This window comes from Montipora foliosa, chromosome 12 (genome assembly GCF_036669935.1).
Source record: "Montipora foliosa isolate CH-2021 chromosome 12, ASM3666993v2, whole genome shotgun sequence".
Classification (NCBI taxonomy): domain Eukaryota; kingdom Metazoa; phylum Cnidaria; class Anthozoa; order Scleractinia; family Acroporidae; genus Montipora; species Montipora foliosa.
This window is the reverse complement of record NC_090880.1, coordinates 3,785,110-3,798,426: the sequence shown is the minus strand read 5'-3', so window position 1 is coordinate 3,798,426 and position 13,317 is coordinate 3,785,110. Positions and strand designations below refer to the sequence as shown.

General features: G+C 40.5%; 1 protein-coding gene across 1 annotated transcript; it reads left to right on the top strand.

The window, feature by feature from the left end:
• Positions 1–63: 63 nt before the first annotated feature.
• Positions 64–12,509, top strand: LOC137979758 (mitochondrial amidoxime-reducing component 1-like). Its single transcript, XM_068827102.1, has 7 exons — positions 64–329; positions 4,896–5,069; positions 5,584–5,746; positions 6,370–6,510; positions 8,702–8,769; positions 10,548–10,619; positions 11,905–12,509. Exons 1-7 carry the CDS (start codon positions 118–120, stop codon positions 12,026–12,028), a joined length of 954 nt encoding a protein of 317 aa, XP_068683203.1. The 5' UTR covers positions 64–117; the 3' UTR covers positions 12,029–12,509.
• Positions 12,510–13,317: the final 808 nt, after the last annotated feature.

Below are 13,317 nucleotides of genomic sequence, written 5' to 3'. Positions count from 1 at the left end.
TTTTTTCCACGCAGCCGTGGCGCATTTTATGTAAGTGTTACATGACGTAACTCTATCATCAAGAGACGCAGCCGAGGCGGCTTTTATATTTACTTATTAATTACGTAAGAAGCAAGTATGAGTTCGTCTTACTCAAGATATCTTCTGATTGGTTTGCCCATAGTCACTTTAGCAGGCATAGGAACATTATGGTGGCAAAGGAGAGAGAAAAAAGGTTCTTACACGGAAGTTGGACGCGTTCGTGAACTTTGGATTTACCCTGTCAAAGCGTGCAAGGGAATACAATTAACAGAAGCAAAATGCTTCAAGGAAGGCATGGAATATGATCGGTAAGAACAGTAAACTATTGATAAGATGATTTCAGCGTATTTAGTGGTGATCTTCGAAAGTTACGTCCCATGACTGTGAAAGCGACACAGAATGCGTGAAGAGATCAATCAATATTTGGCGGTTTGTGGCAAATAATTCAAGTGTCTTTGGCAACCAGCCGTTTCGCAGACGAGACGTTACGCGAACGGCATTAGCTGTTTTGGCAACGTGTTAGCGTTCCGTTGAAGATTAGTTTTAGGATCGTAGGCTTTGTACGTTGGTTAGTGTGTTTTTGGCTTGAGCGTTTCTTATTGAACCACAGGTATTCCAGGGTTTGTATAAAGTATCTTATATTTTCGCGGGACGTATATACCTCTTACTAACCGAGTTCGAGGTCCGTACTGTAAGTTACGGACCGAGTTTTTTCCCGTTGATTTATGGCCCAAGCGCGAAGCGCGCGGGCCATAAATCAACGGGAAAAAACGAGGATCCATAACTTACAGTACGGACCGAGAAAACGAGGTTAGTAAGATATTTAGTATATCTCTGAGGTTAACCGGCGCGCGGGCAAGGAAACTAGACAAAGTGAAGCGGAAGGTTCAACTGCCACGAAGAATGCTGTGCCAAAATCCAAAAAACTAAATCTTCTTGGCTGTTAAGTTTGAAATAGTTGCTTGCAAGATTCAAACAGTTTTCAGTACAAGTTTATGCAACAGAAATGACATGAAAAACTCGCTATATGATGTTTTGTCAAAATTTTAAATTTAGCGGGCTGTACAGCGGGCCGTACTGTAGAATACGGCCCGCTAATTTAGCCAATTACAGCGTGCGTACTATCTGAGAGATATAATAATTAACCTTGTTATATAGCTGGAGTTTTTCCCGCTACAGCGCGCCCATTCATTGGCTAGTTCATGGTCACATGACATTTAACAATGAAACTGTTTACCGCCAAATGCCATGAGCGGGCAACATTGCGAAAACTATGACGTCAAACGGGGAACAGTTCACTGTTACCCGCGAAATGTTGACCGCTGTTGCACGTGATCAGAGCGTGCAGTTGAAGGTGGCCTGATGTTGTCGCTGGAATCTTCCCTCTTCTTTCAAAATGTTTGACCCATTTGTTTCCCTATATAACAAATCACTTAATGACTGGTCCCTCGGGAAACAGTTCATTTTGTTTCCCTCGAATTTCAATGTTTCCCTCGGCTGCGCCTCGGGGAAACATTGAGATTCTCGGGAAACAAAATGAACTGTTTCCCTCGGGACCAGTCATTAAGTGTTTATTAATTGTCTTGATTTTCCCGATTTTTCAAAAGATCGCGAAATTAAAATCCCGCAAAAAGAATTTTTCGTGAAAATTAATCCACAAAATTCAATACCCCGTTATGAAATCCTTTAATCAACATTAGATTATCTTGTCCATGCTCTATGGTGGAGCGATTGCAGAATACCCGGCCCACTTTGAATGGCACAAATCTCTTGCTCCTGCAGTTCCGCAGTGACCAAAGAAAATTATGCAATTAAGTTAAGTGAACGACTGCTACCACAGTGCCGCAGCCGATGATTAATGAAGTCTGAGTTACACTGTAGTTGAACGACTTGTGTCGCAGTGCCGTAGTCGTAAAATAATGAAGTCTGAGTGAGTCAAGGGCAAGACGATCTCTTGAAAAGTGTAGTTAACCGAACCACAAAATGAAAGCTAAAATGTTATGAGAAGGCTTAGGCCTAATCGCTGAAACAAGTGCCTAGTCTTAATCAGTAATCTTCACACGATCTCGTGAAAAGTCTAGTTGACTGAACTGCAAAATGAATGCTTAGGCCTAATCACTGAAACGAACGCTTAGGCTTTGTCAGTAAACAACTTAGTGCTTTCTTCTTTACACAGCATTGCAACATGACTGATTATCATTTCAATGACTGACAACTACAGGGCTGTAGGACTGTGGTTGCAGTGTTACAACACGACTTAGGCACTGTGGGAGCAGTTTTTAAGTTAGATATTATGTGGGACGGGTATTCTGCAATCTAGCCTATTTTTGTTTGAATTAATGGCGGAGCTCAAGCGCGCAAAGTGCGCCAGTGGAGCACCATGGTAAGATTTTTTGGGAAATGTATCCATGCAAGAAATTTTGATGATGGCATCAGCGTATGCCTATGTATACAGACTGTCAGGGTGGAGGTGGGAAGGCAAGACAGCCTCTGGGGACAGGAGTGTTCAGGCAACTCTCCTTGGTGGGAAATCGTGTGGCATTTGGCAACCCGCGTTACTCTGGGGGGAAATCATATTAGTGACAAGCAACGGTATAAAGAGCAGGAAAGAGCACAAGAGAAGAGGCGACAAAAGTTGACAAATTTAAAAGAAGAAAGCCTCAAAAGAAGCTGAGGAAAGAGAAGAAGAGAAAATTTCAATGAAGAATACCGTAGTGCTGAGAGAAATAGAGCAAGAGACAAGACACTTATTTACAATGGTTAGCTTTTAGGAGATGTTTCCCTTCTTAATGCATGCTTCACTGCTTCACATACCGGTATTTTGTAAAACTCACTGAAAAATGAAGAAGGTCAGCCTGAAAATGTTTGACAGAGATTCTGGCATATTTCAATAATCACACACCACGTCGCCATTCAAGCTTACAGCAGACATCATTGGCATATTTTTTTGTCATCATTGTCTATTCATCAGACACATTATAGCTAAACTCTTGGCGCCATATAAATGTATATTAGATTGCAGTACATTTATCTGCAATTATGAATGCAATTGTGATTTGTTTGGGACAGTTCACAACTGTATGTTCTTTTTGGGCAGGTAAGCTCAAACCTGTGCTTTTCGGCAAAATCTCCAACAATCGAGTCATGACAATCGTTTGTCTTGTTTGTCACACGGTTTTGTGTCTTGCTACGGTTGCTTATTTTGGAACTGAATTCATCATTACCTTTCGATTTAAAGGCTTTTTGTGTGAAATGGATGTCCAGTCTTGAGCTGCTTTGTTTGACTGTGAAGTTGCAGTCGCGTAAGCAATTGACTACGCTTTAGCTTGACTTTTTTATTAGTAATTTTGGCTTTTGTTCTAAACTTGTTCTAAACTGAAGAGGGAATAAAGATTGTCAGTCAAACGGAAAATGTTGTGAAAGAGATTACTGTGCATGTAATTTCAGTTTTAGTTGGTGAGTTAAATCGTTGGTTGTTGTTTTCATGGTTTGTTTGTCTACGGCTGTCAGCTCAGAGGTGTTTGATCTCTTTAAACTAATTAATTTTGTACTTTATGGAGAAGCAATACTGGTGTAATGCTCCATCTATGAAGATACACATTTGGGAGCAGGTCAATTTGTTGGGTGCGTTAGTTCTCATGAAGGACTCAATGGATGAAAGACTCAAACATATATTTTGAATTGTGGCTTGTAGACGAAACGGAGAAGTGATCCTCAAAATACCGGTATACATTTAAGTCTTTCATTCATTGAGTCCTTCATGGGAACAAATGAGCCCAACAAATTGACCTGCTCCCAACTGTTTGGCTTCATAGCTCAGTTCGTATAGAGCGTTGCACCAGCATCGCAGAGGTCATGAGTTCGAATCCCATTGGAGCCACTTGAATTTTTCACAGGGTTCGTACAAAGTCTTGAATTCTTGAAAAAGTCTGGAAATTTGCAAACCAGTTTTCCAGACCTGGAAAAAGTCTGGAAAAATGGCAAAAAGTCTGGAGAATTTTTTGTTTTGAAAACTGAAACAAGTGCTTTATTGCTAAGTGAATTTTTTCAGGTAGTCAAGTCTTATTTAACATTTTGTCTATGGCGAAAACATTCAATTGAAGTCCAAGAAGTCTCATATCTCTCTTATGCCAGCATCATTTGTATCGTGGTTACTGTATGTTCACAGTGCATCATGGGACAAACTATACATACTAAACTTGGGTCTGGAAAAAGAAATAAGCATTTTGGAAAAAGTTTGGAAAAAGTCTTTAATTTTGCAACCAAAAATCTGTGTGAACCCTGTTTTCAGGCATCTACTATAAGAGACAATTGCTTAAATTGTCCACATAAGTGTGAACTCACTTCTCCCTTTTGTCTACAGCCCGCACTTCACTTCACAATATGCATCTCAGTCTAACCAATTGTGGGTGTAGTTACTTTCTCCTCAGGTATTTTAAAGCCTTACCCACCATTGTTCAGATTTACCAGTAATCCAGTAATTCAATGGCTCTGTGAAATCATGCCTCCTTTGAGTGAAGAGATTTATCTCAATAAGGGCCACTTTAAGACAGTTCAACAGAGGAATGTCTTTGACAGCCTGCAGTTGTGCAATGTGTGTCATCTTTGTCACTCAGAGCAAGTTCTCCTGCAAGGCTGCTGCCCAAGAAAATTTTAAAGGAGCCCTCAGAGCTAAACGCTGAGAACTTAGGAGCCCAACATATGAAGTGAAAGGTGTTGCTGTGAAAAATTAAGGCGCCCAGAGCTATTCTTTGGGAGCCCCAGGCTACCGGGCTCCTGTTAGGCAACAGCCTTGTCCTGGTATGTTTCTTGTTTGATGTGGCTTTGATGCCTGTGATTTACTAATCATCTTTGTTTGTGTCATTATTTTGAAGGCGCTGGATCATTTTAGGTGAAGATGATGTTTACCTTACTCAGCGTAAAGACCCCAAATTAGCTCTGGTTGTTCCTTCCTTTGAAGATGACAAATACCTTTGTCTTGATGCACCTGGGATGGCCACTCTCAAAGTTGACGTGCAACCAGACAAGGAAGAATTCAAGAAGATAAAGTACTTCTTTTCTTTTTCTAATTAAGTTATATAATCCCCCTTCTACATCACACTTGTTGCAAAAAGTGCAATTCAACCAATGAAACTTAACAACACTTAAGTGAGCTACATTTTAATAATCATGAAGGTCCATGTGCCCAAGGGCACGCATCCTGAGCACCATGGGTAAGAAAATATGGTAGCCCATCTGCAAGAAGTTTGGTCTTGGTCACCATGCGACAGTACGACCGTCTACTCCTCCATGTATGCCAGTGTGATCAGTATCTCATGACCATATCGCGGGCTCAAGTTTACAGCTCATCTAGGTCACTTGTTTTTTTTTTTTTTAAGTTGACCTCTGACCAGGTACTGGATTTTAATTGGATTGAATACTCAAATAAATATCTGGGAGCTCTGCCTTTAGGCTTGGCTAAATCTATATATTAATAATTATTTTCTTATTATTAGTAGTAAAACTACTAATAATAAGAAAACTACTTTATTGAGTGTACATGTTGTTAACCTATTTTTACAGGGTCAAAACCAGTTATGGTGAAGGTCGTTATGTTGGAGATGAAGCTGCTGCGTGGATCTCAACTTATTTGGAAAAACCAGGCTGTAAAATTTACCAGCTTAGCAAGACAAGAGTAATAGAAGAGGATCAAAAGTGGGGCAATGTTGCTCAGCCTGGTGATATGGTACTGTATTGTACTTTATTTTACAATACAGGGTTCCTAGAACATACCTAGAGGTGAAATGACGATAACAGCACTTTTTTACTGTAAAAACAACTACAAGATTTACAAAATGTACAATCTACCCAAGAATAGCTTGTTTTATCTTTTTAATTGCATTGCACCTTAGTTTTATGCCACTTGCAGATTGTCCTAACTCAGATTTTGTGAGTTGTGAATGTAAGTGGCTCTGTAAGGACTTCTGCTAAAGAAGTTGTGTGAGAAATGCAACTGTTGATGGTAAATTGTGTGATTTGCCCCTGGAAAAGATGATAAGTTAATATTGAGGCAACAAGTAAAAGGGCGACTGAAAAAGCCATCATTTAGTGATGAACTTGTGCTGGAAAGCATGCCTGAATACACTGGTTACATACTGTATGTGTTCTGTTTTAGAGAGGGAACAGTGAAATACGTGATTGTCAACAGTACACATTTTAGCAACAGTTTAGTGCTTTACTTCATGTTTGGCTGAGTCTGTCATAAAATGCTTCAAAGTTCACTTGAACTTGCCAGTGAAAAATTATCCCGGCACATCTAAAAGCAACATCATGATCATTTCTTACCTGTCTTTTCTACCTTTTTATCAGGTATCATTCAGTGATTTTGCTCCGTATCTCATTACCACTGATGCATCATTGGATGCCCTGAATGGTGAACTGCCCAAGCCAATCTCCATGGCTCGATTCCGTCCTAATATTATTATCAGTGGTCCAAAGGCATTTGAAGAGGTATATTTTATTTTTTTTGACAGCTGTTGGCAATGCAATACACCATACCTTGAAGTTAGATGCATTGGAGTGTACACAGTTTGCATACATATAAATTTTAACGGTGTATTTAAAATACTGGTTTCCCACTAGTCTTCTACGCAGCCATTCTTTGTGTGGTCACCCAACGCTCCTCCCCACAGGGGGGAGGAGCATTGTGGGAAGGAGCATTGCTTGACCACACAAAGAACAGAAAATGAATGAAGGGGGTAGTTTCTAAAGAAACTGTGGTGCTGCGTCGGTGGGGAAGTAGTATACAAAAATTTGGTTTTATGAACGGAGTTGATAATGTAAATTGGCCACCATAGAGAGATTCAAAAAGCTGACGTTTCGAGCGTTAGCCCTTCGTCAGAGCAAATCCAACAAAGGGCTAACGCTCGATATGTTGTCAGCTTTTTGAGTCTCTGTACGGTGGCTAATTTACCAAGTTTTTGCACACAAAGAACAGCTGCGTGGGAGACTAGTTTCCCACAGGGCTGCAACATAAATGGAAACACTTCACCTTCTCAGGGTGTTATTAGTATATTCATTGGCATACAGGAAAATTTTTGTTTGGGATGGGGGGGGGGGTGGACTGAACATAATTTGCCCAAATGAAACTTTTTGGTCAAAGTTGCAATAGGATGATTTTTTCATAAATTTTGGTGCCAAATTCAATCCACAATGGTGGCAGTGAACAAACCACCCTTGTTTGAGTCTTGTTATTTTCTCTTTCTCTCCATGATTCGCCGAAGAAAACGAAGAAAGCGCAGGGGAAAACGGAAACATAGGTTTTGGATTCAAGAGATATTTCAGATGAGAGAGGAACTTTATAACAAAGTATTGTGTGGTATAAAATGATCGATTTCAAAGTTCCCTGGGATATCTTTCTATTGCTACAATCGTCACGATCGCTGGAGAAGGGTTTCCATTTGAAAAACTTTGATCTCAGTGATTGCAGTCGCTACAATCGCAACGGTGGGAGACCAATTCGTTTCCACATGATCACTCTGATCACTGTTCAAACACTTTGTTCGGCGATCGCAGTGATCGTTGCGGTCATATGGAAACCAGGCATAAGACTTATTTGAAGGCAAATTATTATCATGGCCTGCACTTTGGTTGTGGGAGGCGCAGTGGCATCATGGTTAGAGTTCTCGACTCCGGATCAAGTGGTCCGGGTTCGAGTCCTGGCAGGGGACATTGTGTTGTGTTCTTGGGCAAGACACTTTACTCTCACGGTGCCTCTCTCCCCCAGGTGTATAAAATGGGTACCAGCAAAATGCTGGGGGTAACTCTGTGATGGACTAGCATCCCATCCAGGGGGGAGTAGAAATACTTCTAGTAGCTTCATGCTAATGAAACCGGAGATAAGTGCCGGCCTGATGAGTCTTCTGGCTCGTAAGCAGAGACTTTTTACTTTGGTTGAGCATCAGGCTGTCATGTGGGAGGTTGTGGGCTCAAACCCCGGCCAGATCAACACTCAGGGTCTTAAAATAACTGAGGAGAAAGTGCTGCCTTTGTAATTTGATCTGCAAATGGTTAGACTTTCAAGTCTTTTCGGATAAGGACAAAAAACGGTAGGCCCAGTCTCACAAAATTTACATCTTCTGTGTTCATAAGTTCCCTGTGGGACTTTAAAGAACCCATACACTGTTCAAGAAGAGTAGGGGATGACGTCCCCTGTGTTGTAGCTGTCCTGTTCTCTCCAGCAGAAGTGGCCGACTTGGCAGTGATGTCTCTAAAAAGGCTTACGGTGTATGAGGCCACCTAAGCAGAAACAGCCATAAGTAAAAAAGGGACTTTGCCGAGTGCTGGAACATGTAGATGTAGATGTTTTTGCATGTACCTCTACCAAACTTCTCGGTAGTGAATGCCAATATTCTTGTAAATAAATCAAAATATTCTTGCCAAACTTGTTGAAAGGTAAATGCATTTATGCAGCTGAATCACAAATTTCTCAACAAATATTAATGAATAATTTTATTATTCATTTTCTTGGAGGACTTGAACTGATAAAAAAGGAATTCTTAAATCTTGGAAAAGCCCTTTAACTGGTCCTAAAAGTGTGTGGAGCCCATAATCTTTGAGCCTCTAAATCAAGCTGCCTAAGATTTTAGTGATGCTAATGAAGAAATGAGTAGATTATGACATTTTTTCCCGTTTTTTGCAGGATGAATGGGCAAGGAACATAATTCAAATAGGCGACATAAAATTTAGATTTCTGAAACGGTGTGGAAGGTAAGGCCCGCGATCCTAATTTTTTTCAAAAATTAATTCCTCTGTTCTGAACAAAAAGCGATTTATCCTTATTATTAAAACGGTTTCTAGTTAGGTCTTAAAAAGACTTATTCTGGCACTAGCCAAGCTGAAACCTCAAGTTATTTTTTTTCTTTTTTTCAACATTAACAGTAAACGTTAACGGTTGAAAGTGGAAAAAGACGTTTTGGCCACTGTACGTTCATTTACTTTACTTTAAGTGGTGCATCCATAGTCATAATTAGCATTTATATTTGTCCACTTAAGGACGGTGCCTACTAATTCAAAGGTATTTTGCGCTGTTAACTGAATATGCGGGAAAAGCAGATCTTAACAAGTGTTATTGAAATCCAAAAAGAAAATTGGGGGTATAACCACGCATTTTTCAAATATCATTAATCACCAATATTTATAAAAAGCTTTATATTACAAGCTAGCAATGTATGGCGTTCTTTTCCAAATTTAAGGTTAATTATCACTGAAAATTTCATGGTTACCCCAAGTTTCTTTTTGGATACCTAGAGCACTTGCTGAGTTCTGCTTTCTCTGCATAGTTTTGTATCGCGCAAAATATCCCTTAATAAGCTCCCCTCATAGGAAACTCGAGTATCTCGAGATGCGCAGAACGTATGCGCAATAACAAGCGTCCATAAGAAAATGTAGAGAAAAAAGGTTTTAATACCTGAACGTAAATTCCATCTTTACTCCTCGTTTTGTTTTGTTTTTTGTTTTTTTGTTTTTTTTTTGTAAAATCGACACACACAAAAACTGTCAGAGATGATATCTCAAGGAATGCTGATTTTCTTTAAGCGTTATTCTGGACAATAGGCACCGCAAGGTGTATGGGAAAGATCCTTGATATTAAAAAAGCCCAAAAAAATGAGCTAAAAATTGATTCCACGATCAATGAGCTCTTTGTTTCTGTTGCTTGACTCTTTATTCCCATGTAATCTATCAGAAGGGCAGCCCTAGCAATGGAAATAAGGCCCAAACAAGGACAAAGGAAAAATTTTAAATCGAGCTTTCAATATTTGTGGAACGTCTTAATTGTGGTGTTTTGTAGCAAATTTCTGAGTAAGGTTGTTATTTTGAAGTACATATTCGATTAAAGGTAAAGTATGCTACGAGCCTAGTGGCCCATCAGGCCGGCGCTTATCTCCGGTTACGGTAGATGATGAAGTGACTGGGAGTATTTCTACTCCCCCCTGGATGGGATGCTAGTCCATTACAGGGTTACCCCCAGAATTAAATTGCCGGTACCCATTTACACGCCTGGGTGAAGAGAGGCTCGTTCGATCCGGAGTCTAGCGCCCTAGCCGTTAGGCTAGGTCCGCGCCTCCCCTATATTCGAATAAATTAAAGATAAATAGTAGACTGTCTACCGAAAAACAGCTGACACCATCGGCCAACAATCGACTGAAACCTTTGCGGAAAATGTTTACCAACAGCCGGCCGACAGTTGGCTTTTTATGTGCCGTCAGTTGGTAAACTGTTGGTTTTCAGTCGCTTAACTGTCGGTGAAGTATCGGGTGTTCGTCGGTTAGTTACTTATTGAACGAATTTAAAAGAAAAGTTAGCCAGGCAGCCAGTCATGCCGTAAGTTAGTGTGTCACTTAGTCAGCCAGTCAGAAGTTAGCGAGCGTGTCTGTCAATTAGCTAGTCTGTTGGTCAACCAGCTAACCCGAACCATCAGACAGTCATTCATTCAGGCTGCTTATCCTTATCAGCCATCAGTGAAACAGTCAACGGATCATTCACAGGTGTCAAGTTGTAACAGTTGATCCCCTACTTGGCATGAAAGACGGAGAGGAACCTTTGACAACTTTGAGAAGGTGATTAAAATATTAGCATACTTTCACAGAACTGGGGTGAAACTTTTTTAGCACTCTAGGTGTAAATACCGACGCTTCGAGACCATCCCTTCCATTTCTGGTGCTTTCCTTCCCGTTTCCTTTCTTTTTTGTTCAAGTTAAGAAATGCTGTACAAGCGGGGTGAACTTGACGCGAAGTAAACGAAAGTTGTAGCCATTTGTCTACGCCTGATATAGTGAAAGGCATGATTTATACATCACAAACGTCGTGCTTTCCTTCTTAAAAAAAAAAATTATGCGTTGCGAAAAAATTTGTGACGTCGTTTCACGACCTGATATTTTCTGGGTCGTGCGCCATATCACTGTTATGTCAACTGTTTAAAGCTCATTTAACAAAATCTACAAGCAATTGCAAAAAGGTTGAGACACTGAATCGAAAATTCACCTCTTCTTCCTAAAACCCCTCTTCCAGTTCATAAGAAAAGGCTGAACGCCCCTCCCTCCCCACCTCCTTTTTCAATGTTGGTACCCTCTAGTTTGAGTGGAAATGGGAACAACTTTGCTTGGGGGGGGGAGGGGAAGGGGGTTGGGGATGCGCTGACTTGAATGACACGCATTTTACGGTTATTAACAGTGGGTTCTCAACTCTTTTTGCAATTGCTTGTAGGTTCGCTCAAAAACCACAACATGTCCCCATTAACCCTTTCACTGCCATAAATGCCATTAGAGAGTGTTAGCATTGACAACGAGTACGAGAACGAGTCCATCTCGTACTCGTACTCGTTGTCCTTCTTGTAAAAAACGTGTAATCAGGACATACGAGTACGACATCACGAGAGCTTCTCATGTTTAAAATTTTGACACGATGTTGGCAGAAAGGAAGGAGGATTAATGTGCTATTCAAAACAAAAAAATGCCCAAAAATACCATCCTAGGCCTTCGATGAAGAGTTTAAGTGCTTATGGGATACACCTATGGCAGAGATAACCCGCTACAAAAGATAAACTTTACCTTTCAAAAACTCGTTCCTCGCACTTCGAGTTTTGGAGGAAATCTCGTCGTGGAACGAGTTGCCAGAACGAGTTGAGCTCGTGTTCTGAGCAAAACGCATGCGCATTGTAGTCAATGGTAAAAGGGTTAAAGCGAAATTGCAAGGAAAAGGTGGAAAATGTCTACGAAAGATGAAAGGATTTTTAGTTGGCAATAAATAAAATTGTAGCTAATTGGTTAAAGGGAAATGATCGGTTGTTGATTTTGGGGTCGCCGTTTTGTTTACTGTGTTAAGAATTTTCTTCTGTGCTTTCAGGATAAGGCTTCCAGAAGGTCGCGACCCAAGACAGTTGTCCCCGCTCTTTGGGAATCACGTTACCTTGGAAGGGGACAAAGAAGGTGTCATTTCGCTTGGACAAGCCGTGATGGTCATTTCATGAGATCATTGAGATCATCAAACACAGCATTAGCCTCTGTAAGAAGGCGAGGTCAAATGCGAAATTTTATGAACTGGCCTGTCAAAAAGTTGTTTTGGACTGTGTTCAGTAGTTTCATGTTTTTTTGTTTTTTTTTTGCTGACATAAAGTAACAATCCAGAGAAGGAGGTCAAAAAAAGATTTACGTTAGATCGTCCTGGTACTTAGAAAAAGGTTCCGAGGAAAGCATACAAGTATATATGTTAAAACCGCTATACTTGATGCCAGTCACCGATTATTCCGAGAGAGGAAAACGAAGTTTTTGCAAGGAAAAGAAAGCCTATTAAATTAACAAACAGTAAGTGACAAACGCAAGTTAAGAGAATTGTCTATGATTTGAAATTCTTAAAGTTGCTGTTCTTACTTGCGAATTGTGTCCTGTATTTAGCAGTTTGTTTTCTCACTTACAGAATGTCAAAGAGTATGTAATAAAGATATACAGTGATGTAGTTCATAATTTTTTGGCCAAATTTTGCCAGTTATAAGGATGCAGATATGTGTCTTACGTGTTTCTGAGATGTTAAAGAAAGGTAGAGTTTTTGTCCTGTGTTGAATGCGATTCTCACAGTTCTTGCGTGTGACCCTGAAGAGGTTTTGTTTGCGAAATGTACGAGGCCAAGTGTTGTGGTCTGTCATGCTTTCTAGACTGTGCTGCAGGCACCTTTAAGGCTCCCGCGTCCACACGTATCCGAAAATTTTTGTATCCGGCCATTACCTTTTCTTCGAATACGACTTGCGTCCACACGTATCCGGCGAATTCGGTAGCCGTATCCGGAAATTTCCAGCCAACCAGCCTTGCATTATTATTTTGTTTTTTGACTACGAATCATTGCCCAATGTAACATACCTTGCAACGGCCAAAAACGTCGCGAGACCAGTTGCAGGAAGAGTTGCGGAAAGTAGAATTGAGTTCTACTTTCCGCAAGGGTTGCGGCAACGAATTTTTAAGCATTGCTCAACGTAACATCTGTCCTGTGAACTTGAGAGTCGCAACGGTTTGCCGCACCGGCAGCCAATAATAATAGAGACCTTAAGATATACGTATACGGGTACGGGTAGTGTACCCGTAAAGTGAACGCACAGGGATTGGCAACGATTGTTTGCAAAGATGGCGGCAAGGTTTGCTCCTTTTCCTCAGAAATAGGTTTACTGAATTGTTAATAAAGTCTACCAAATATATCCAAAATCCTTCCTTACGAATATTTGTATTTTAAACGTCATAAAACTTATTCGTTTATCCACCATGTCTTCTC

What these genes read in the sequence shown, in the direction of transcription:
- LOC137979758 (XM_068827102.1), top strand. Translation starts at nt 118, where the DNA reads ATGAGTTCGTCTTACTCAAGATATCTTCTGATTGGTTTGCCCATAGTC. An exon ending in GAAGAATTCAAGAAGATAAA is followed by an intron (nt 5,070 to 5,583) that starts GTACTTCTTTTC and finishes CTATTTTTACAG; the next exon opens with GGTCAAAACCAGTTATGGTG. An exon ending in GTCCAAAGGCATTTGAAGAG is followed by an intron (nt 6,511 to 8,701) that starts GTATATTTTATT and finishes CGTTTTTTGCAG; the next exon opens with GATGAATGGGCAAGGAACAT.